Source organism: Camellia sinensis, chromosome 3, assembly GCF_055761805.1.
Source record: "Camellia sinensis isolate YWXY chromosome 3, ASM5576180v1, whole genome shotgun sequence".
NCBI classification, from domain to species: domain Eukaryota; kingdom Viridiplantae; phylum Streptophyta; class Magnoliopsida; order Ericales; family Theaceae; genus Camellia; species Camellia sinensis.
This window is the reverse complement of record NC_138963.1, coordinates 21,223,539-21,248,183: the sequence shown is the minus strand read 5'-3', so window position 1 is coordinate 21,248,183 and position 24,645 is coordinate 21,223,539. Positions and strand designations below refer to the sequence as shown.

Below are 24,645 nucleotides of genomic sequence, written 5' to 3'. Positions count from 1 at the left end.
CTCTCTCTCTCTCTAGATCTCTTTGTGGTGGAAAATATGATATTATGATTATTGAATTGTGTTTTCTTTCATCTTTCTCACTAAAATAAAGAAAAAGCTTAGATAGATAATTGAAGAAGAAGATCACTATCCGAACCACTAACTTCACCGCCATTGAACTACATTACCGCCACCACCACCACCACCATAACCAGTTCTGTTACCACCTAGAACCATGTTCCACATCATGTTATAATGAAGAAGAAGAAGAAGAATGAGGAAGATGGAGGAGAAAGAAACAAAAGATGAATGTTTCGAAATTTTCAAAATTAATTTTTGAACAACTTTCGACATACCAAAATCGCCTATTACACGATGAAGTGAGAAAGTGAGGTAGTGTAGGGCGAAGTAGCAAATGAGGTGAAAAGAATGACGAAAGAATGAAGTAGAACCGTCAAGAATCAAGAAAGATATGAAGTTCGAAAGATGGCTCAAAGAAAAGTCGAAAACAAGAAGAAAAATCTTATTTTTTATCAGCTTTTGGAGCTCCGACATCATACAAAAAGAGGAAGAACGAGACGTGTGAGATGTAATACAAAAACTAAACCGTGAGTTGAATCCAACGACGTAAAAATGAAGCGAAACAGAATTATGACGAAGGAGATAGAAGGGCTTGAAGTGGTGATGGTTTGCTAGTAAGAAATGGTGGGTCTTCATATTTCTTTTGACATTTGGGACCAAAATATAATTTTTTTTAACTTTTTCCGTTTCAAATATGACGGGGCAAAATTAATAGTAACTTAGATAATATGGGGGTACATGTGACAATAAGAGCAGTCTAGGAGATCATTGAAAATCGTGTAAAAGTATAAGAGTATAAATGAAATAATCTCTTTTAAATATATTCTCCAACAAACTATCTATTCTTTATTTCATTTGTTGAGTCTTCTTTCCCTAACTATATATAGCTAATGATTTGATATCTAATTAAATTAGCTAGCCAAGAATTGAGTTTAATGGAATACATTTTTATGATTTTATGCTATAAAATAGTTAAAAGAAGATTTTAATGAACTTGATAATGATGCTTTTAAACACACACACACACACACAGAATAGGGGTTGTTATCATCGTCTACTGTCAAGTTAAAGCTGGAGATGCAATGGCAGGGGATGAAGAGATTGATGGGGAGAGAGAGAGAGCTAGCCAATGGAGAGATGGTGGCATATGGGTTTGTTCAAATGTGATAAGGTGCATGGCAAGAGTCATGATGTATGGCTTTGATGCAGTGGATTGTTGATAAGATGAGTTTTAGAATCGGCATGATTAAGCTCAAATTTATATGAAGTTAAAGGAACAAATAAGGACTGCCACCTGTATTTATTTTTTTATTTTTCTCTCTTATAGATAATGTAATAGAAATGGACAGATGGTTTGAATAAGAATCAATTTAAAAGTGTACAGTTTGAGTTGAAGAAATTAAAAATTTAGAGTTTAATTTATTACAAAAATTAAGTACCAAGGTATTTTTTATTTTTTGTAATTTCATTTTCTTTTACATTGACAAATTCAATAGCCTTAATGACCACAGCAAAAATCCCACAATGTTGAAATGCCCAGCAATCATTCAAAAAAAAATAAAAATTACCATTTCATCCAAAACAGCTTGAATAATGAGAAAAATATAAGACTTGCTATTTATCTTCCTAATTCAAGAAAATAAAATTTAGGTGTTAAAGAGAAAAATAATAACTTGTATTTAAATTCATTTCTCAAATAAGACTACCATTCAAACACAAAAATGAGAAGTTGCAGAAAATGATGATAGCAAGAACCATACAAGAAACACCAATACCACCTCGACAAGATTGGTTTTCCCCAACCAAAAATGATCACCTTGAAGATGTACACTTCTGATACGTGTTTGACACAAATACGTCTCCTTAAGATCCACAGCAAGCTGATTTTTGCGCAGTTTGAGCACCCCCTCCTGCCTGGTCCGGTTGGTTAATCCGGATGGTTTGAGGCTGCAACCGAAGGGACAAATCAGTATTTAGCAACTACAAACCCATGTTCGGATTCACTAGAGTAATGAAGAAAACATTACACATGCCAAAACTCTCTCTCTCTCTCTCCCCCCTTCATATTTAATGAAAGGTATTTGCCAGATTCAGAGAATATGATTTGCAAAGGTTAAAGACACCAATGAAAAGAACAACCTATTGTCATATATGTAAACTGAAATCATATATATTAATGAAACATCATGCAGGACTGTAAAGAGGGGTCTGAAGAACTCATACCTCAACCTTGGAGTCGGTCTCTACAAGTCTTTGCTTTATATCCCTTGCTATTGAAAAGAAAACCTCCTCCACATTCATATTTGTTTTTGCACTCTGCGTCACATAATACATTTAGCATCACATAGTGTATACACCACCCCAAGTAATTTTGGCATTAGCAACAAACTTACAGTCTCGAAGAATTTGATGCCATATTCATCAGCAAGTGCTTGGCCCTTTGATGTAGGAACAGCCTAGATAGAGAGAGAGAGATTCCAGTCTGATCAATATTGAAGATTGCATTGTAAAATGCACTAAGAGAGAGAGAGAGAGAGCATACCCTTTTGCTTTCATCCATGTCAGCCTTGTTACCAACCAGTATTTTGTTAACATTGTCAGAAGCATGCTGTTCAATGTTACGAATCCAATTCCTAATGTCTAAACAAAGGAAGGAATCAGTTCAATAAAATTGAAAATGAAAATAAATATACTAGAAGAATCTGCTGGTGATGTATAAAGCTCCATCGAGCATCAAAAGTAAATTTCATGAGCAATTCGCTAGTGTTCAATCATCAAAAGTAAATTTCATGGACAAACATTTGACATTTATCTTGTGTTTGGTTCTTGGATTTGTTAAGAGAAATGAGAGGGAAAAAAATATATTTGAAATAGGGAAGCTAAAAAATGAGAATTAAATGAATATACATTTCTCAAAAAAAAAAAAAAAAAATTAAAAATTAAAAATTGGTTACTCCTTGAGAAAAAAAAAAAAAGCATAAGTGATTTAATTTCCATCTCTTTTTCCTATTCCTTCACAAATTCAAGATCCAGACATAGCCTTAAAAGAACAAAAACCGTCAAAAAAAGTGGACAACCTCCTTTGGCTGAATGAAGGTAACAGATATTTAAACTGCAAAAAAAATGGCTATCCAAAGCCTGAACTACGAGAGTGGAGAAAGCAATTACTATTGAAAGAAGACTCATCAGTTACATCATACACCAGCAAAATACCCATGGCCCCTCGATAGTAAGCTGCAGAAGAGGGAGAAGAGCAACTTTCAGAAAACTTATTAACAATTTAAAATGAGAGATAATGCTCTGAAAATTAATGCCGTTATAATTTCTACTGGGAAAGGGGGAAAGAAGATGATGCCAATGTGACCCATAGAATTCTCCAATTCAAACCCTAATTAAGTTCTGCAGTCTATAGTGATTTAAAGGAGTAAGAAGACGAATAATCATCAGTATCTATCCCTCATCAAATAATGATCTGTCTAATTTTCTTAAAAACTAATTTCTAGTTTTAGTTTTTGTGAACTTTGAGTTTCTCAATTTAAACTTCATTATGAATATTGGAATGCCATGATGGAGGGTAATAATGGCGGAAATAGCAGCAAGGCTGGTGGAATTAAGGCAAGCTTGACAAAGTCTTTGCTGTGCTCAAAACCACAGGGAAGATGCCGTCAACCAGAAGGCAGGCATGTTCAAAGGGTTGCATTTCCAAACATGTGAGGGAAGAAATCCCCAGTGCCTCCTCAATCCATAGACTCAAAGAAGAATAAAAAATAAAAATAAAAAAGAACGAAAGAACGAAGTGAAGGGGAAAGAGAGGATTATATTATTGTATTTTGGGTTAGCTTCTTTTTGGAGTTATCACTCATACTAACCCACCAGTTTTCTTCTTTAATCTAGCACTCTTGAGAAGTTTTTTTTTCATATATATTTCATTCAGTCGAGGTTTAGCATGGTGACTGAACAAAAAATTGACTCCTTGTGTAATTTTACTCCTTAACTGTGCATATTTCATTCAATAATGCACACATAAGAGTAAGAAGGGAAGAAGAGGAAGAGGAAGAGGAGCAGTATTTCAGTTGGGTTTAACATGGAGATCAAACAACATAATGACTCATTCAATGTATTGTTATCACATCTAACTTTCACAGTTTCTATGGCCAATGAGCCTCAAGGGAGTTGGTAAAACAGATGGTTTTTCTTCAATTTAAGTCTATCACTGTTAGAAGAATGTTTCAACGAATCGTAGAACTCTCCACAACTACTCATTTTGCTTTTAACATGGAAAACTCAAAACTTACCAGTTGTAATTGTTCGAAATCGCTCTTGACCAGCAGTATCCCAGATTTGTAGTTTGATTCGTTTGCCATCAAGCTCTATGGTCCTTATCTTAAAATCAATGCTGCATAATAAGGACCAAACTTGTGAGATCATAAGCAGTTCATATAAGAGAATAAAGAAAGACCCTAAATTGACATTTAGATTATTTAAGATACCTACCCTATGGTTGTAATGAAGCTAGTGGTGAAGGAACCGTCTGAGAAACGCAAAAGGAGGCAACTTTTACCAACTCCTGAAAGATTAGAAGGAAATAAAAAATAAATTAATAAATAATTGGATTCAAATTGAGTAGATAAAACCCAACTATAAATATTCACTCAAATTAGTCACAATATTGTTGAGTATTACTTAGAAAATATGAGGAAGAAGAACTCCAAAAATATGAGGAAGAAGGAATATATTTCTGTTATATTCAAAACTTCTTATTTTACAAGACCAAATGACACTCCTTATATAGGAGATATTACAAACATCATTATAACCCATTATATGCCACTTACATATTATATATTACCACTATCTACCACTATCATATTATATACATGCCACTATCTACCACCAACACCACTATCATATTCTATACATGCCACTATCTACCACCAACACCACTATCATATTCTATACATGCCACTATCTACCACCAACACCACTATCATATGCCACTATCTTATTATATGCATTAACACAAATTTCCAGCACTCCCCCTCAAGCTGGTTTGAAGATATCTTCCATAGCCAGCTTGCTAGTCAGCTTATCAAATTGCTTCTTGTGTAGTCCCTTCGTAAGCACATCAGCTAATTGTTCACCTGTTGGAAGGTAGGTCATACAGATTATGCCAGCATTGATTTTCTCCTTGATGAAATGTTTATCCACTTCTATATGTTTTGTGCGATCATGTAGAACTGGATTATGAGCTATAGATATAGCTGCTTTGTTGTCACAATAGACCTTCATAGGTGTCGGGTGAGAAAGCTTTAATTCTTCAAGAATTCTTTTAATCCACATTACTTCACAGATTCCATGGGCAACAGCTCTGAACTCTGCTTCTGCACTACTTCTAGCTACCACATTCTGTTTTTTACTCCGCCATGTAACTAGGTTCCCACCTACAAAGGAGCAGTATCCGGATGTTGATCTCCTATCTGTAACACTTCCTGCCCAGTCTGCATCTGTGTATACTTCAACTTGAAGATGTCCATGTTTCTTGAACAGTAAGCCTCTCCCTGGAGTTCCTTTCAAATATCTTAAGATCTTATAAACGGCCTCAAAGTGCTCTGCCCCTAGTGAGTGCATGAACTGACTTACCATGCTGACTGCAAAGGCAATATCAGGCCGTGTATGAGACAAGTAAATCAATTTCCCGACAAGTCGCTGATATTGTTCCCTCTCTTTGACTTCTTCAGCCTTAGCAGCTTGTAACTTCAAGTTAGGCTCGATCGGAGTCTCCACCATCTTACAACCAAGCATACCTGTTTCTCCAAGGAGATCAAGAACATATTTTCTCTGATTAACGAATATACCTTCCTTGGATCTTGCAAATTCCATTCCGAGGAAATACTTGAGGGCTCCCAGATCCTTAATGTGAAATTCTTTTGCGAGTTTCTCTTTGAGGGCTGCTAACTCTGCTTCATCATTACCAGTTAAAATGATGTCATCAACATAAACAATCAAAATTGCAATTTTACTGTTTTTTGAATGTTTATAAAATATTGTGTGATCTGCTTGACTCTGCGAGAAGCCACAACTGATAACTGCCTTCCCAAAGCGTTCAAACCACGCTCTTGGTGATTGTTTGAGTCCGTATAATGACTTGTTCAATCTGCATACTCTGTCGCTTCCAAGTCTCTGCTCAAATCCCGGCGGTAGGCTCATGAACACCTCCTCTTCAAGATCACCATTGAGAAATGCATTTTTAATGTCAAGTTGATGTAGAGGCCAATCTGAATTTACTGCAAGAGATAACAATACTCTGATGGAATTTATTTTAGCAACAGGAGCAAACGTCTCCTGATAGTCGATCCCATAAGTTTGAGTGAAGCCTTTAGCCACCAGTCTCGCCTTGTATCTCTTAACGTTTCCATCTGCGTTACATTTTATCGTAAACACCCATTTACACCCAACTGTTTTCTTGTCTTTGGGTAGATCAACTATCTCCCAAGTACCACTTCTCCTTAAAGCATTCATCTCCTCCATGACTGCTAATTTCCAATTCGGATCATCCAATGCTTCCTGTATATTCCTTGGAACAAACAAGTGTGAAATCCTAGATGTGAAAGCTCTATGGTTTTTAGACAGTCTTTGATAGGAGAGGTAATTTGCAATAGGATGTTTAATGCAATTTCGGACACCTTTCCTTATTGCTATAGGAACATCAAGGTCGGAAATAGAAGGAATAGGATTACCTAAAATTTCGATGCCAGAACTCGGGTGGACATTCGGGTCATTAGGATGGACATTCGGGTCATTATTCCTCAGATGAAATCGCTTCCTAGTATAAACCTGAAGCTCAGGATTTAGATCATTTTGTAGTACTTCTCCCCCTAAACAAGAATTTTCTTGACTAGGCACTATAGAACTTGGTTCTCCTAAGTGATCATTATCAGACAGATGTGGTTTTTGTGTAGGATAAATGACATTGGGGAGCGGGATAGAAATATCCCAAAAACGGTCTTCTATTCCACTTGTCTCCCCCTGAAGAGAAGTGTTGGGGAAATAGGATTTTGTTTCCACAAATGACACATCCATACTCACATGAAATTTCTTGGTTTGAGGATCGAAACACTTATACCCCTTTTTGTTTGAGGAATAACCCAAAAAAACACATTTTATAGCACGGGGGTCAAGTTTTGAACGAAATTGACTAGGAACATGAACATAGGCAGTACATCCAAAAACTTTGGCGGGTAAATCAGAAAACAACCTCATGTCAGGAAAAAAAGTTTTGAGACAATCGAAAGGTGTTTTGTATGTTAACACCTTTGTAGGCATCCTGTTTATCAAATAAGAGGCTGTTAAAATTGCTTCACCCCATAAATATTTAGGAACATGCATGTAAAACATTATAGCACGTGCTACTTCAAGTAGATGTTTATTTTTTCGTTCTGCAATGCCATTTTGTTGAGGGGTATCCCGACATGTAGATTGATGAAAAATCCCATTTTTTTCCAAAAACTCACCCAACTGCTCATTGAAATATTCTGTTCCATTATCAGAATGTAAAATACCAATTTTGGTTTGAAATTGGTTTTCAATCATATTGTAAAAATTTGTGAATAAATTTTTCACGTCAGATTTTTTATTCATCAAATAAATCCAACATAAGCGGGTATGGTCATCAATAAATGTAACAAACCATCTTTTACCAGAAAGAGTAGTGATTTTAGAAGGGCCCCAAACATCACTATGAATCAAATAAAAAGGTTTGGAAGCCTGGTAAGGTTTTGGCAAATAAGTAGAGCGATGAAATTTTGCAAAAATGCAACTTTCACAATGAAAAGAAGAACAATCAATCCCTTTAAATAATTCTGGAAATAAATGTTTCAGATAAAGAAAACTAGGATGTCCTAGCCTATAGTGCCATAGCATTATTTTTTCTCGAACAGAGATTGAACTAGTACTATTAAAGCTCTGAGCTTTTTTATTACTAACAGGTACTTCATCAAAGTAGTAAAGACCTTCAAGCATCCTAGCACGCCCAATCATCATCCCCGAGTTCTGGTCCTGAAATTCACAATGGGATTCAAAAAATGTAACACGACAATTAGAATCCTTAGATAGTTTACTGACAGACAAAAGGTTACAGGCTAAGTTGGGGACGTGAAGAACAGCATTGAGATTAATTTTCTCAGTTAGTTTAATAAATCCTTTTCCTGCAATAGGTGAAAAACTACCATCGGCTATTCTGATTTTGTCATGACCAGAACAAGGGAAATAGGTACTAAATAAATGGGAAAAACTAGTCATGTGATCGGAGGCACCGGAATCTATGATCCACGGAGAGAAGTTTAGGCAAGAGAAGGCTTTAGGATTTCTACCTGTTTGTGCCAACAAAACACTAGGAGTACCGGATGAGGAGTTGGATTTTATCAGCTTTAAGAGTTGATCAATCTGCTCTTTGTTGAAGGGACCTGAATCGGCTTCATTAGCGGTAGGAAAGCCACGATTCTTCTCTCCTTGTTTGCTGCTTTTCCAGTTGACAGGTTTGCCATGGATCTTCCAACACGTTTCGCGTGTATGGCGAGGTTTGTTGCAAAAATCACACCAGACCCGTGGCTTATCATCAAACCTGCGCTGGTAATTTGCAGCCTTGTTGGCCGCAGCATCGCTAATTAAAGCAGAAATTTCAATTGATTCACCAGTATCTTTTTTCTTAAGCATGACGCTCCTTCGGCTCTCTTCCCTTCTGACTTCGGCAAATACTTCGCCAATGGATGGGAGAGGAGGTCTGCCAATAATTCTTCCTCGCACTTCATCGAACTCAATGTTGAGGCCGGCAAGAAACTTGTAAATACGGCTGTCTTCCACAGTTTTCTTGTGGTGGTTGCAGTCGTCAACCGATTTCCATTCGTATGTGTTGAAGATGTCAAGATCCTGCCACAACCTTTTCAACGAATTGAAATATTTGGTGACGGAATCATCTCCTTGACGAATCTCTCCCAACTTCAAAGTTAATTCGAAAACTTGAGATTGATTTCCTAGGTCAGAATACATCTGACTAACATTATCCCACAATTCTTGTGCAGTAGGATAGCACATGTAATTAGAGCTTATATCCTCCTCCATGGAATTGACCAACCATGTCATAACCATGGAGTTTTCAGCGTCCCAACTGTCGAACAGCGGATCATTAACAGCAGGAGCCTTCTTGTCACCAGTGATGTAACCGATCTTTCCTTGCCCACGGATATACATCCGGACAGATTGTGACCAACGGAGAAAATTATCACCATTTAGGCGGATGGTGGTGATTTGGACAGAGTGAGAGTTGGACGTTTTCACCGGAATGGCAGCGGCAGGGGTTGAAGTGGTTTCGGACGTGACTTCCGACATGGCTATGACGGTTTTAGGGCTGCTGTGTTTTTTATAGCTCTGATACCAACTTAGAAAATATGAGGAAGAAGAACTCCAAAAATATGAGGAAGAAGGAATATATTTCTGTTATATTCAAAACTTCTTATTTTACAAGACCAAATGACACTCCTTATATAGGAGATATTACAAACATCATTATAACCCATTATATGCCACTTACATATTATATATTACCACTATCTACCACTATCATATTATATACATGCCACTATCTACCACCAACACCACTATCATATTCTATACATGCCACTATCTACCACCAACACCACTATCATATTCTATACATGCCACTATCTACCACCAACACCACTATCATATGCCACTATCTTATTATATGCATTAACACAAATTTCCAGCAGTATTCACACCAATGTGAACTTGGCTATGGAAGTCAAGTATGCAGGCTGTAAATATAGTTTTTCTGCAGATTTTCAAACCTAGGGTGGTTGTGTAGTAAGCTTGCCATTTAATCTTTTATAGTTGGTTGTTGGCAAGTAGAGGCTCTCTTGTTTGTGTATAAATTGGGAAGAGTTGTGAACTGAGAGATATCAGAAAGTGAAGAAAAAGAGAGAGTTGTGAGAAGTGTATGAGAGCTCTGAGTTGAGTAGAGAGAGTGAGATACTCCTCTGTTTTGTATTTTTTGCTCTGTTATAGTGCATTCTCTCTTTCTCCCGTGGACGTAGGCATTGGGCCGAACCACGTAAATATTTGTGCCTCATTTGTGTGTGTGATTGCTTGTTGATCATTTAGTGAGTGTATTGAATCCTAACAAAGTGGTATCATTGCTGGTTGTGTTTTGCGAAAAAACAGAGTGCGATTTTTAGAATTGTCCAGAAATCAAAGTGGTCGAAATCGACTTTTGATCAAACCAGGTTGAAGCTCTCAACGAGACGAGCACACAGGAAAAAACCAGGTCAAAAATGGAGGTTGGAGTAGGCCCCACGCGCCAGAGACTGGTCGCACGCACTTCACGCGCGAAACCAGGGAAGAAGGCGACCCTTCTGTTTTTATGTAATAAATATTTATTTGTGAAGATATAAGACACAAGTCTTGTGCTGGCATAGTGGATAAAGCCCAGGTCTTGGAAGTCAAGAGTTCAAAACTCTTTGGCAACAAAAGTAAAAAAATTTTAGAAAATTCACCGGAGCCGAGCCGAAACCAACCCGCCTAAGCTGATGATGTCAGCAGATCTAGAGTAATTATCCGGTGCTTCACAGGTGCTCTAGATTCTACCAATCTGAACCTTTCAACCTGTTTTGGCTTGATCTGAGTCATTCCGAGTCCGTTTTTTGACGATCTAATAGTGGTTTTCAACTATTTGGAATATTTCAAACACATCTGTACAGTCAGATTTTACAAATCAGGTTTCAAAAAATTTCGGTAGCGTTTGGTAGAGTTTTGTAAATGTGATTTGAGAGTCTGAGTTGTATTTTGAGTTTGTGTGTTGTGGAGTTATGATTTGAGTGTAGAAAATTTGTTTGGTAAAGAGTTTTGAAAATAGTTTTGGAAAAGAGGTTTGATTTGAGTGGGGAATTATTGATGTGACATTTGATATGTGATACAAAAATTTACAACTCATAACTAAACATACAATTCAAAATTATTTTAAAGCACATAAAAAATTAAAAAAATTTTAGAAAATATTTTTTCCGATTATATAAATCAATTGCAAAAAAAAAAAAAAAAAAAAAAAAAAAATTACTGTTCCGGACAGCCGGCCGGTCAACCGGCCGGACGACCGGCCGGACGTCCCCTTAGCAAAAATTTTGAAAAAAAAAACAGAGCAAAAGAGCGGCTGAGACAGATTTGGTACAGAGCTCTCAGCAGAGCTTTTGAAACGTGATTACAAAATCCTAAACAAACATCATACTGAAACACAGGTGTAGAATCACGTTTCAAAAGCACAACCAAACACAGCCTTCAATTTTCATTTTGGCAATCTGAAGTGCTTTTCCAGCTAATTTGACCAGTTCGAACTCAATGACGAAGTCTTACTTTCAGGCAGAGATCATTTTTTGTAGACAGAAGTATTGATGGAGGAATCAACGTCAACTTTGGGATCCATGATCAAGCTGAATGCTTCCAACTATGCAATTTGGAAGCCTAAGATGGAGGATGTCCTGTACTGCCGAGATTTGTTTGACCCCATTGAGATTAATGGAATCAAACCAGCAACAGAAAACGACAAAGACTAGAAGCGGAAGAATCGAAAAACCATTGGCCAGATCAGGTACTGCCGAGATTTGTTTGACCCCATTGAGATTAATGGAATCAAACCAGCAACAGAAAACGACGAAGACTAGAAGCGGAAGAATTGAAAAACCATAGGCCAGATCAGACAATGGATCAATCACAGTGTCTTCCACCACGTCGCCCAGGAAACTGATGTCTATGCTCTCTGGACGAAGTTAGAAGGCATGTACTAGTCGAAGACTGCTTAGAACAAAGCCCTCTTAATGAGAGAACTTATTCGAAAAAGGGCGTTTCAGTGGCGAAAATTCAAAACAACCCCCGAACCACCGCGTGACTCTCACAGATAGCTTCCCAATGACAAATAGGACTTGCGACAATTGACGATGTAATTCGGATCCGTAGGTTGAGAGTTAGAGCTGAATATGTCCTAAACTTAGTCGAAAAAGAGCTTTCGGAGGGCGAAAATTTATAACAGCCCTGAACCACCATGTGCCTCTCACGAACAGTTTCCCCATGACAAATAAAATTTGTGACAACTGACGGAATGTAATTCGGATCCGTAGATAAGGAGTTAGAGCCGAATACGCCCTAAACATAGTAAAAAATGCGTGTTCAGGAGCGAAAATTTAAAACAGCACCCAAACCACCGTATGGTTCACACAGACAGTTTCCCCATGACAAATAGGTCTTGTGACAATTAACGGAATGCAATCTGGACCTGTAGGTTGAAAGTTAGAGTCGAATATGTCTTAAAGTTACTTGAAAAAGGGCGTTTCGGGGGCGGAAATTCAAAACAGCCCTCGAACTACCGTGTAACTCTCACAGACAGCTTCCCCATGACAAATAAAACTTGTGACAACTGACGGAATGTAATTCGGACCCGTAGGTAGAGAGTTAGAGCCGAATACACCCTAAACTTAGTCAAAAAAGAACTTTCTGAGGGCGAAAATTCATAACATCCCCCAAACCACCGTGTGCCTCTCACAGACAGTTTTCCCTTGACAAATAGGACTTGTGACAACTGACGGAATGTAATTCAGACCCGTAGATAGGGAGTTAGAGGAGAATACGTCCTAAACTTAGTCCAAAAAGGACGTTTCAAAGGCGAAAATTCAAAACAGCCCCCGAACTGTCGTGTGGCTTACATGGACAATTTCCCCATGACAAACAGGACTTGTGACAATCGAGAGAATGTAATCCGGACCCGTAAGTTGGGAGTTAGAGCTAAATACGCCTTAAACTTACTCGAAAAAGGGCGTTTCGAGGGCGAAAATTCAAAACAGCCCCCGAACCATCGTGTGACTCTCACGGACAACTTCCCCATGACAAATAGGACTTGTGACAATAGACGAAATGTAATTCGGACCTGTAGGTAGAAAGTTAGAGCCAAATACGCCCTAAACTTAGTCGAAAAAGAGCTTTCTAGGGGCGAAAATTCATAACAGCCCCCCAACCACCGTGTGCCTCTCACGGACGGTTTCCCCATGACAAATAGGACGTGTGACAACTGACGGAATATAATAAAGACCCGTAGGTAGGGAGTTAGAGCCGAAAACGCCCTAAACTTAATTGAAAAAGGGCATTTTGGGGACGCAAATTCATTACAGCCCCCGAATTACCGTGTGGCTCACACAAACAGTTTCCCCATGACAAATAGGACTTGTAACAATTGACGAAATGTAATCCAAACCCGTAGATTGGGAGTTAGAGCCAAATACGCCTTAAACTTACTCGAAAAAGGGCATTTCGGGTCGAAAATTCAAAACAGCCCCAGAACCACCATGTGGCTCTCACGGACAATTTCTCCATGACAAATAGGACTTGTGACAACTGACGGAATGTAATCCGGACCCGTAGGTTGAGAGTTAAGAGCCGAATACGCCTTAAACTTACTCGAAAAAGGGCGTTTTGGAGGCGAAAATTCAAACCAGCCCCCGAACCACCATGTGTATCTCATGGACAGCTTCCCCATGACAAACAGGACTTGTGACAACTGACGGAATGTAATTTGGACCCGTAGGTAGGGAGTTAGAGCCGAATACGCCCTAAACTTAGTCTCAAAAGAGCTTTTCGGGGGCTAAAATCATAGCAGCCCCGAACCACCCTGTGCCTCTCACGAACAATTTCCCCATGACAAATAGGACTTGTGACAACTGACGGAATGTAATCCGGACCGGTAGGTTGAGAGTTAGAGCCGAATACGCCTTAAACATACTTGAAAAAGGACATTTCGGGGGCGAAAATTCAAAACAGCCCCCGAACCATCATGTGACTCTCACGGACAGCTTCCCCATGACAAATTGAACTTGTGACAACTGACGGAATGTAATCCGGACCCGTAAGGAGGGAGTTAGAGCTGAAAATGCCCTAAACTTAGTCAAAAAAGAGCGTTTTAGAGGTGAAAATTCAAAACAGCCCCCGAACCACCGTGTGGCTCACACGGACAATTTCCCCATGACAAATAGGACTTGTGACAAATGACGGAATGTAATCCGGACCCGTAGGTTTGGAGTTAAAGCCGAATACACCTTAAACTTACTCAAAAAATGGCGTTTTGGGGCGAAAATTCAAAACAGCCTCCGAACCACCATGTGGCTCTCACAGACTGCTTCCCCATGACAATTATGTTAAAATTCACCTACTCTCCACCTACTTAAACCTACTCCACTAAACCTAACCCACTACACCACTACCACCTCACCTACTCCACTAAACCTAACCCACTACACCACTACCACCTCCACTTCACCTACTCCTTACCTACTACACACTCACCCTCTTCTATATATAGGAATCATGAATCATTGTAATAGAAATCAATAATACAATCTATCAATAATACAATTCTCTCTATATTTTTATACATTAAATCTTGCATGGTATCAGAGCAAGGTTAAACAACTTAGTAATTCCGCTTCACCGGCGGGCGGCAATCTCGCCTTGGCCGCCCGCCGGACAAACCCAAATTTCCTTCATTTCTTCTTCACTAGTAGTTCTGTATTTGGTTCTTCGACAACTCCTAATGTGTTTGGCTCAAGCACTGTTTTTGGTCTCAGTTCTTCAGCTTCCTCTTCGGAGACGAACTCCATTAGCACCAGTGGTGCCACTTCAAGCTTATTTAATTCCACTTGGCAGCCCACCAAGCCTTCATTTAACTCAACATTTAGTTCTGCGTCTCTGTCAACTGGGTTCTCCTTTGGAGCATCCTCGGTTTCTGTTGCTGCTACCAACAGTGCCCCTATGATGTTTGGTTCAACCGCTCCATCGCCAGGGCTCGCCTTTCAATTTGGTAGCCAACAACCAAATCAGAGCGCTCCGCAAAATCCATCTCTATTTCAGTCATCGGGTAGTCTAGAATTTGGTGCTGGAGACAGCTTTTCATTGGGTTCTGGTGCGACCACTGACAAGTCTGGTCGAAAAATTGTCAAAGTAAAACACAAGAACCGGAAGAAGTAAGACATTAATGTTGCAGGTAATTGGTTTCTTGGCCATCACCCACGGTTATATGGGTTAATGTGAAGATTATTGTTATTCTCAGTCTCAGGGTTCTCTTTTTGGCACCAGTGGTGGAACTGGGGTTGCAACTGTTACGCAGAGCATGCCAATTCACTTTGGGTCATCCACCACCCACTTTTGCCCCACCAGTGCATGATTCTCGGACAGGGTGCTAGGCACCAATACATGCCACTCTGCACCATATCATCCACCCACTTTTATTTTATTATATATTCCACATACCCATCATTCTTTTTCCCACTCAAATATATTATACTAGCCTTCATTGATTCCACTGGCTTCCAACACTTCATTTTATTTTTATTTTTTTTTATTATTATTATTTTCAAAAAAAAAAAAAAAAAAAAAAGGCAGAGGAAGATCTGCACACCAAACTCATTTTATTCATGTCGGGACTCATCCCAATCACCATGTTTCCACATACAAAAAAAAAAAAAAAAAAAAAAAATATATATATATATATATATATAAAGAAACAACCACATTCACAGGTGGGATTTTTCTTCTCTACTCTGCCGCCGGTCTTTTCTTCTTGCCTCCGTCCTGGGCGGCCCTTGCCGGTGCTGCCTCCGTGTTTCCCACTCCACTGGGCACGATCACTACTCCCTGCTCCTCCACTGCAGTATATGGCGGCCCTCCAAATCGGAACATCACGGTGGCCTTCCGCTTCAGCTCCTTGTTTTCTGCCCTTAGCACGCTTATCTCTGCTCGCGCATCCTTATACATGCGTTGGAGCAGAGCCAGCTGGGAGTTTAAATGCTGCACCTCATTTGTCCTACTCTGCAGCCGGTTCGACAAATTTGTGACCGCCGTCATGCTTTCCACACATGCCTTCAGAGTATACTGATTTGCTTCCACATCCGACTGCACTGCCATTCTTTGCTCCACAGACCGCATCGGAAAGTTCAGCGGAGTAAACTCCGGGGCACTCGGTTGAGGTTCCAGTGCTACCGCTCCAGTTCTCTCTCTTGTTGACTCGTTGAGGTCGGGAAAGAGGGTGAGCAGACTCCGGGAAGACGAGGCCATTTTCTGGGCAACAAAGTGTTACAGACTATTTTCTGGGCAACAGAGTATTACAGACTATCTCTCTCCGCAAACGGAACTATCTTTCTCAGCAACACGAAGGATTTTTCAGAGGTTTCTCTCAGTTTTTTCTCTGCCTCAGCCTCTGCCTTCGTCTTGGTTAAATAGCCGAGGCTGCCACGCGCATCGCGCGCCTCTTGACGCCCGACAAACTGGCACGCCTTTTCATGGCACATCTTTTGATAAAGTGGACACGCCTTTTGATGGCACGTCTTTTGATGGCACGCCTTTTGATGGCACGCCTTTTTATGAATTGGGCGCACCTTTTGAGGATGCGATTTTTTAAGGGGTCCGACAAGACTCTGTAAACTGTCCCGACATTGATTCCGGTTAGCTCCTTTATGGGTCCGACAAGACTCTGTAAACTGTCCCGACATTGATTCCGGTTAGCTCCTTCAAGGGTCCGACAAGACTCTGTAAACTGTCCCGACATTGATTCCGGTTAGTTTCTACACGGGTCCAGCAAGACTCCGTAAACTGTCACAACAACTGTCACAACAGTGTCTGTTACAACGGTCCGACATGACCCCGTAAACTGTCTTCTACATCGGTCCGACATGACCCCATAAACTGTCTTCTACATCGGTCTGACACGACCACACAGTGTCTGCTACAACGGTCCGACATGACCCCATAAACTGTCTTCTACATCGGTCTGACACCACCATCCAGTGTCCTCTACACCGTTATGACACCACCATACAGTGTCCTCTACATGGTTATGACACCCCCATACAGTGTCCTCTACAACGTTATGACACCACCATCCAGTGTCTTCACCAATGGTCTGACACGACCATACAGTGTCTCTTATCCTCTTTTATTTTTATGTATTTTCTTGTTTTGTTACTCTCTCCAAACTCAAGTTGGTTAGTTCCTATCCCCCTTGAGTTTGCGGGGGGCTGTTAAAATTCACCTACTCTCTACCTACTTAAACCTACTCCACTAAACCTAACCCACTACACCACTACCACCTCACCTACTCCACTAAACCTAACCCACTACACCACTACCACCTCCACTTCACCTACTCCTTACCTACTACACACTCACCCTCTTCTATATATAGGAATCATGAATCATTGTAATAGAAATCAATAATACAATCTATCAATAATACAATTCTCTCTATATTTTTATACATTAAATCTTGCAAATTACGACCTGTGACAACTAACGGGATGTAATTAGGACCAGTAGGTTGGGAGTTAGAGCCAAATACGCCTTAAACTTACTCGAAAAACGGCGTTTCGGGGGCAAAAATTCAAAACAGCCCCCGAACCACCGTTTGACTCTCACGGACTGCTTCCCCATGACAATTACGACCTGTGACAACTGACGGAATGTAATTAGGACCCGTAGGCTTGGAGTTTGAGTCGAAAATGCCTTATACTTGGTCGAAAAACTCGCAACACTTAGTTTAAAGAACGACAACTTTATGAAAATAACATCTACATATTTTAATAATTGCCTTTATATATTCATAGGACGAAGAAATTGCATATTAGATTGTTTGTGCAGTTGGTTGGAATAAATATTGCATGATACATATATATACTTTCTTTTATTTCCAAGAAGGCATTTCTCGAATGTTCTACCTTAAATGTATGTTAGAACATGTTCCTTATGGCTGACTGAATTGATATTTTGAAACCAATTTTAATGTTTTGTTTTTTGTTTTTTTTTTTTTTAGATAGCTTTGTTGCGTGGACTTGTGGATAATCCATTTTGGTGTACAGAGAAGAATTTTCACTTTTGTATAGAACTAATACAATACTTTTGTCGTTCTCAGTTTATGTGTAGTTCACTATTACTGATACAGAAAACTTTTGGCAATCAACAGATAATGACTGCCGTGGTACATAAATCACCTTCTGTCGTGGTACATATATGATTATTTGTCGGTGTACATATATGACCTTTTGTCATGGTCTATAGAAAAACTTATGTCGTGGTACATATATATGACCATTTGTCAGCGTACATATATGACCTTTTGTCATGGTCTATAGAAAAACTTTTGTCGTGATACATATATCACCTTTTGTCATAGTATAGATTACGATGGTAATTTGTACCACGCCAAATGGTAATTTCGCTTGGTAGTAAATGTATTTTTTTGTATACGGAGAGCTTTGATTTTTGTATGATATATTTTATATGGAATTATTATTTTAGTTTAGATAATAGTTGGTTTGTATGGACTTTGACATTTAAAGTTATTTATTTTTTATATATGGATGTAGATTGTGGAATGATTGATAGTATGTATCATTTTGTTCATATACGTATTACAAGTTGCATAGAATATAGACAGGTTGTGAAGAAATTATAATTTTGCGATAAAACATAATATCATGTTTTTGCCGACTAAACAATTAGTAGCTAAAAAGAAATTGGGAAAATACTTTGGGCGGCTAAAAGTTTTGTAGTAAAAAAATAAAAAATAAAAAAAATAAATAAAAAATAGACATTCAGCGACTAAAAGTTCTGTAGCCAAAAGAAAATCAAACATTTGGCGACTAAAATATTTCGTAGCTAAAAACAAAAGCTAAAGAATAAAAACACTTTTGCCAACTAAAAATTTAGTAGCAAAAAATGTGTAACTTTGGGCGACCAAATATTTAGTAGCCAAAATAAGAACTATTTGCCAACTAAAATTTTAATAGCCAAAAACGTGGGATTTTAGACGACCAAATATTTAGTAGCCAAAACAAGAACTCTTTGCTGACTAAAATTTAAGTAAAAAATGTGGGACTTTAGGTGACCAAATTTTTAATAGCCAAAACAAGAACTCTTTGCCGACTAAAATTTTAGTAGCTAAAAATGTGGGACTTTAGGCGACTAAAAGTTTGATCGCCGAAAATGTACTAATTTAATTTAATGTCCAACCTTTTGGCGACTAAAAATTTAGTCGGAATTGTATACATTTGGTGACTAAAATAATTTTAGTCGCTAATTACCTTTACCGACAATTCTTCGACGACTACTTCTGCGACCAAATAATTTAGTTGCTGAAACCCTTCGGCAACCAAAAATTAACTTTTGGCGATTAAAAATTTAGTCGTCAAAAATGAAAATTCTTGTAGTTATGCAACCAATGATGTAGAGGTGCATGATGGATTTCCAGAAGAAGAGGGTGTTGAGCAGGGGAGCCACAACCCCCTCCTCCAGAGACTATTGATCCATAGTTACGAAGACTAACAAGAGAGCCTAAACTGTTGTCAAAATACCCTACTTCTGAGTATATTTTGCTTACTGATGAGAGGGAGCCAAAAAGTTTTCAAGAAGCTCAGATTCATAAGGAGAAGAGTAGCTGGCAGTAAGCTATGCAAGAAGAGATGCAGTCCTTGCAGAAAAATCAAACTTGTGATTTGGTAAAACTTTCCCAGGGTCGAAAAGCACTGAAGAACAAATGGGTGTTCAAGTTGAAGAAAGATGGCAGCGGAAAGCTAGTCAAGTACAAGGCTTGATTGGTTGTCAAAGGTTTTGGGTCGAAGAAAGGTATTGATTTTGATGAAATCTTCTCGCCAGTTGTGAAAATGACATCCATTTGAGTAGTTTTGGGACTAGCGGCCAGTTTGAATTTGGAACTTGAACAAATGAATGTGAAGACGACATTTCTCCATGGTAATTTGGAGAAAGAAATTTACATAGAGCAACCAGAAGGCTTTGAAGTAAAGGGAAAGAAAACTTAGTCTGCAGATTAAAGAAGAGTCACTAAAGCCTCAAACAAGCGCTGAGACAGTGGTACAAAAAGTTTTACTCATTCATGGTGGGTAATAGTACAAGAGAACCGCTGCAGACCAGTGTGTATATGTCGAGAAATTTCCCGGAGGAAATTTCATCATTCCTATGATGACTGTTGATTATTGCATAGGATGCCACAGCAATCAAATCACTGAAGAATGAGTTATCACAGTCCTTTGACATGAAGGACCTAGGCCCTGCACAACAAATTTTGGGTATGAAAATTATATGTGATAGGAAAGCCAAGAAGTTGTGGTTGTCACAGGAGAAGTATGTTGAACGGGTGCTTGAGAAGTTTAACATGAAAGATGACAAGCCAGTCAATACTCCACTGGCTAATCATTTCAAGCTGAGCAAGAGTTCTTGTCCCTCATCTACAAAAGAAAGAGAAGAGATGGAGGCAATTCTCTATTCTTCTGCAGTAAGGAGTTTAATGTATTCAATGGTATCTACCCCGACCAGATATTGCTCATGTTGTTGGAGTTGTGAGCAGATTTCTTTCCAATCCAGGAAAAGAGAATTGGGAAGCAGTCAAGTGGATTCTGAGGTACCTTAAGGGTACATCTAAAATGTGTTTGTGCTTTGGAGGAGCTAAACTAGTCTTGGAAGGCTATACTGATTCAGATATGGCAGACAATCTTGATGGTAGAAAATCTACATCAGAATTTCTGTTCACCTTCGCAAGGGGTGCTGTGTCTTGGCAGTCCAAGCTGCAAAAATGTGTTGTTTTATCCACAACCGAGGCAGAGTATATTGCCGTAGCGGAAGCTAAGAAAGAGATGTGGTTGAAGCGGTTTCTTCAAGAACTGGGACTAAAGCAAGAAAAGTTCACGGTACATTGTGATAGCCAGAGTACCATAGACCTGAGCAAGAATTCTATGTACCATTCTCGCATGAAGCACATTGACATACGGTATCATTGGATATGAAGAAGTAGTTATTGGAACTAGTCAGAGCTCTGAGTTGAGTAGAGAGAGTGAGAAACTCCTCCTACTCTGTTTTGTATTTTTTGCTCTGCTATAGTGCATTCTCTCTTTCTCCCGTGGACATAGGCATTGGGCCGAACCATGTAAATATTTGTGTCTCATTTGTGTGTGATTGCTTGTTGATCATTTAGTGAGTGTGTTTAATCCTAACAAATATGATGTGAACTCTAGAAATTATCAAAAATCTCTAAAATAGTCACATTACTACGACTTCTATGAATTTGATGTGTCTCAATGCCAGTGAGGTTTTTTTTTAAATATTAAATTAGTATTAATTTTTATTAATTTTGATTGTTTGTAATTGTAATATTAATCTACATAGTAAATAAAAATACATTAAAAAATAAATAAAAATTTATTGTTGTGTCTCTGTCCCCATTGTTTTGAAATTATTGTATCCCGCGTCCATGTTTGTGCCTCTTAGGCACTTGCCATTCCACAAAAAAGTGGGAGAAAGGCTGCCTTGTCATCGCTTACCTATGTGTTAGATGATTTCCATAATAGGAGAAGAGAGGGGGACAAATCCATCTTGCTGTGCTCAATCTGAGATCTCTTGGCAGCACAAATGACCTTCCTTCACATCCCAGATGGAAGCATCATTACCATTATCCATCTCCCCAAAACAGTGTAACAATTTTGGAGGAAGTACTCAACTCTAGGTTTTCAGTTTTCTTTTCTAGAAATCTTAATGAATGTAAATTGAAAGTTTATGTATTTCTTCGTTTCATTGTTTAAAACAGACGTATTCTATCAAACACACTAAGGGAAAATGAAATGGTTAAAATGATAAAATTAAAAATAAAAATCAGCCTTGGCAGCATGTAAAATATTAATGGGGTTAGAAATTGTAGCACGACAACAATTGTCCAAATTTGCAAACCATTCTGGTAAACATTGTTGCAGAACATTTTTCCATATAGATAGGGTGAGTGAGTACTTATCAATGCTACAGACCCTACTAAAGGAAAGGAAGAAACAAAGGAGATCCAAACCCAGACGTTAAGAGATATCAGGCAGTGATGTTGGCAGTTTATTTAGTTGGGACAGTTACAATCATTCTATTCATCAACATTTTAAAAATCCCTTTCAGAATTACATTCTGTTTTACAAAAATAACTCAAGATTGATAATGAAAACCCGTTAATGGACGGAAAAAAAAAAAAGGTCTCTACTCTAGAAAAATGCCGGAACTAGCTTCCATCCTAGTTCAAAACTTCATTTCCACATACCATCTACTCATTCAAATCCATTTTTAATCCTAAAGTGGTTTACTCTTTGTTCAACATCTACCATCAAATCCAGTTAGTGACTACATAAAAGAGGCATCTTTTCTTTCCCACTGTGCACAAAACAATGTCTGATGGCGCACCAAACACAATCCGTATACGGCAACCTCAAATTGTATTGACTTTGATGCGTAACATTGACTTTGAAAAACTAGTTTCCAAATGTAGACAAAATCAAATACCCAACAAAAAAAATATATGCATCACAAGTCAAATTCAATCATTTCCCCCAATAGAATGCATCTAATAAATCTACATAACCTAAAAATAAATTTTAAAAAAATAATAAATTTCCCAAAGCAAGCTATTATGAAATGTTAACAAGATCTTCACAAAAAAATTGAGAAAAATAGAGAAACTTACCGCTGTCGCCGATCAAGAGGAGTTTTATAAGGTAATCGTAATCGGCTCGAGCTCTAACAGGTGGAGCGGCCATTTTTCGAAGAAGAAACCGTAGAAACAGGTCCTTCTACGACAATATGCAATGAAAAATACACCAAAAAAACTCAAAATCAAAATGTGAAATCCAAAATGAGTATACGCATAGGTGTGTAAAAGTGAATTGGCGATGTATATTTATGTACCAGATCGGAGATTTTGCTCTCTCTCCCTCTCTCTCTTTGTATTGTGTGTGTTTGCGCGCGCGCTGATAATTGGGGAAGAGATAAAACAGGAGGAAGAGTTTCTGGGACGTCTGCACGGGTCGGCCGTTGAAAAAATATTTTTTTTAGTGAGAGAAAGGCTTTGAAGAGGGAGAGAGAGAGAGAGAGAGAGAGAGAGGGGGGGTTAGGATACTACGGGCGAGTGTGTTTGATCCGTTGGATTGTAACGTATTTGGTTTGAGTTTTTTGAATTAAATTTTTTGAAAATAATTTTTTGATTTTTGTATTTTTTTTAGTTTTAGTGAATATTTTTTAAATTTTAAATAGTTTTTTTATTTTTAGATGACCTTACTTAGATATATTTAAAAAGTAAAAATTTTGTAAAAAAATATTTTAAAAAATTAATAAATATATAAAAATATACTAAATTTTAGTATTTTTTTAATATTTTGGGTATTTAATGAATTTTTAAAAGATTTTTCTTTACAAATTTTTTACTTTTTAGATACATCTAAGTTAAATATGTCTAAAAATTTTAAAAATTGCTTAAAATATAAAAAAAATAGTAAAAATAAAAAAATACAAAAGATAAGAAAGTAAAATTTTTTAAAAAGTGAAACCAAATATTTTTGGGGTTTAAGTGGATGTTGCCAACGTGGGAGATGTATGAGGAGGGTGTATGCATTGTGGTATACAAAGTGAGTCTAGATGATTGGAGAGAAGGGCGAGTTTTTGTATCTTTGTTTATTACGATGTCGTTTTTGAATATTTTATTTACATTGAGTTTTTTTTTTTTTTAATATAATTTGAGTTTATAACCTTGAAATTGAAATAACAATGAGGGGTTTAGTTTTAATTTTTTGAATTTAATTTTTTAAAAATAGAGTTTTATATTTTTTTATTTTTAGTAAATATTTTTAAAATTTTAAGTAAATTTTTTACTTTTTTAGATGTACCTTACTTGTAAATCTCTTCCATTACAAAAAATAAAAGACAGATCTTAGACTAATTTTTCCTCAATAATATACTTTAAAAACAAATCAAAATTTAACATTTAACTCGTAGTTTTTTTATTTTTTATTGTTGTAATTTCTTCAAACAAAAGTGTTTCCACAATATACAGAGGAAGGACCCAAAGCAGACCGAAGAGAGGAACGCAGCAAAACCCCTATCTGAGGCCCACGAAGCACACAAAGATCCCCACCAATTATTTGTTTGTAAAGATCTTCTTCTTCTTTTATTCACTATAATTTTTTGTCCACCCTACCGCTCAAATTGTATGATCGTAATTTTATTTTTCTTTAATGATTTATGGATTTGTGCATTTTTTGGGTTTGTTCAATAATGAATTTTGGGGTTGAGGGATTTGTGAATTCTAAATTTGGGTGTGTTCAAGAATGGATTTTGTGGTCTTGAGAGATTTGTGAATTCTAATTATTTGTTAAAAGTCCTTAAAGACCAAGTGAGTTGTTTTTTTTTTGGCTAAACGATTGTGCATTTCTTTGTTCTATGAATGTACTTAAAATTGTTGTATGTGTATGACAAAAGGCGATATTCCCTTGTGATTCATTCTCTCTTCTGGAGGGAAAAGAAAAGACGAAGGAAATGTGAATGAAATGTAGGCTATTTTTATTTTATTTTATTTTATTTTATTTTATTTACATTTCTCTCTCCTTTTCTTTCCCTCCACAAATCCTTACCTAAATTCATGATCCGAATATAGACTAAGGGCCTATTTGCTTC

At 37.8% G+C, this 24,645-nt stretch overlaps 1 protein-coding gene across 1 annotated transcript; it reads right to left on the bottom strand.

Annotated features, from left to right (window-relative positions):
- Window positions 1-1,651: 1,651 nt before the first annotated feature.
- LOC114310192 (ras-related protein RABE1c) lies at window positions 1,652-23,120 on the bottom strand. The gene is made up of 9 exons (XM_082919234.1): window positions 22,885-23,120; window positions 22,664-22,769; window positions 4,555-4,627; window positions 4,356-4,456; window positions 3,229-3,294; window positions 2,603-2,700; window positions 2,454-2,516; window positions 2,284-2,376; window positions 1,652-2,007 (listed from the first exon to the last, which is right to left on the bottom strand). The coding sequence occupies exons 2-9, from the start codon at window positions 22,734-22,736 to the stop codon at window positions 1,924-1,926; spliced, it is 651 nt and encodes a 216-aa protein (XP_082775360.1). The 5' UTR covers window positions 22,737-22,769; window positions 22,885-23,120; the 3' UTR covers window positions 1,652-1,923.
- Window positions 23,121-24,645: the final 1,525 nt, after the last annotated feature.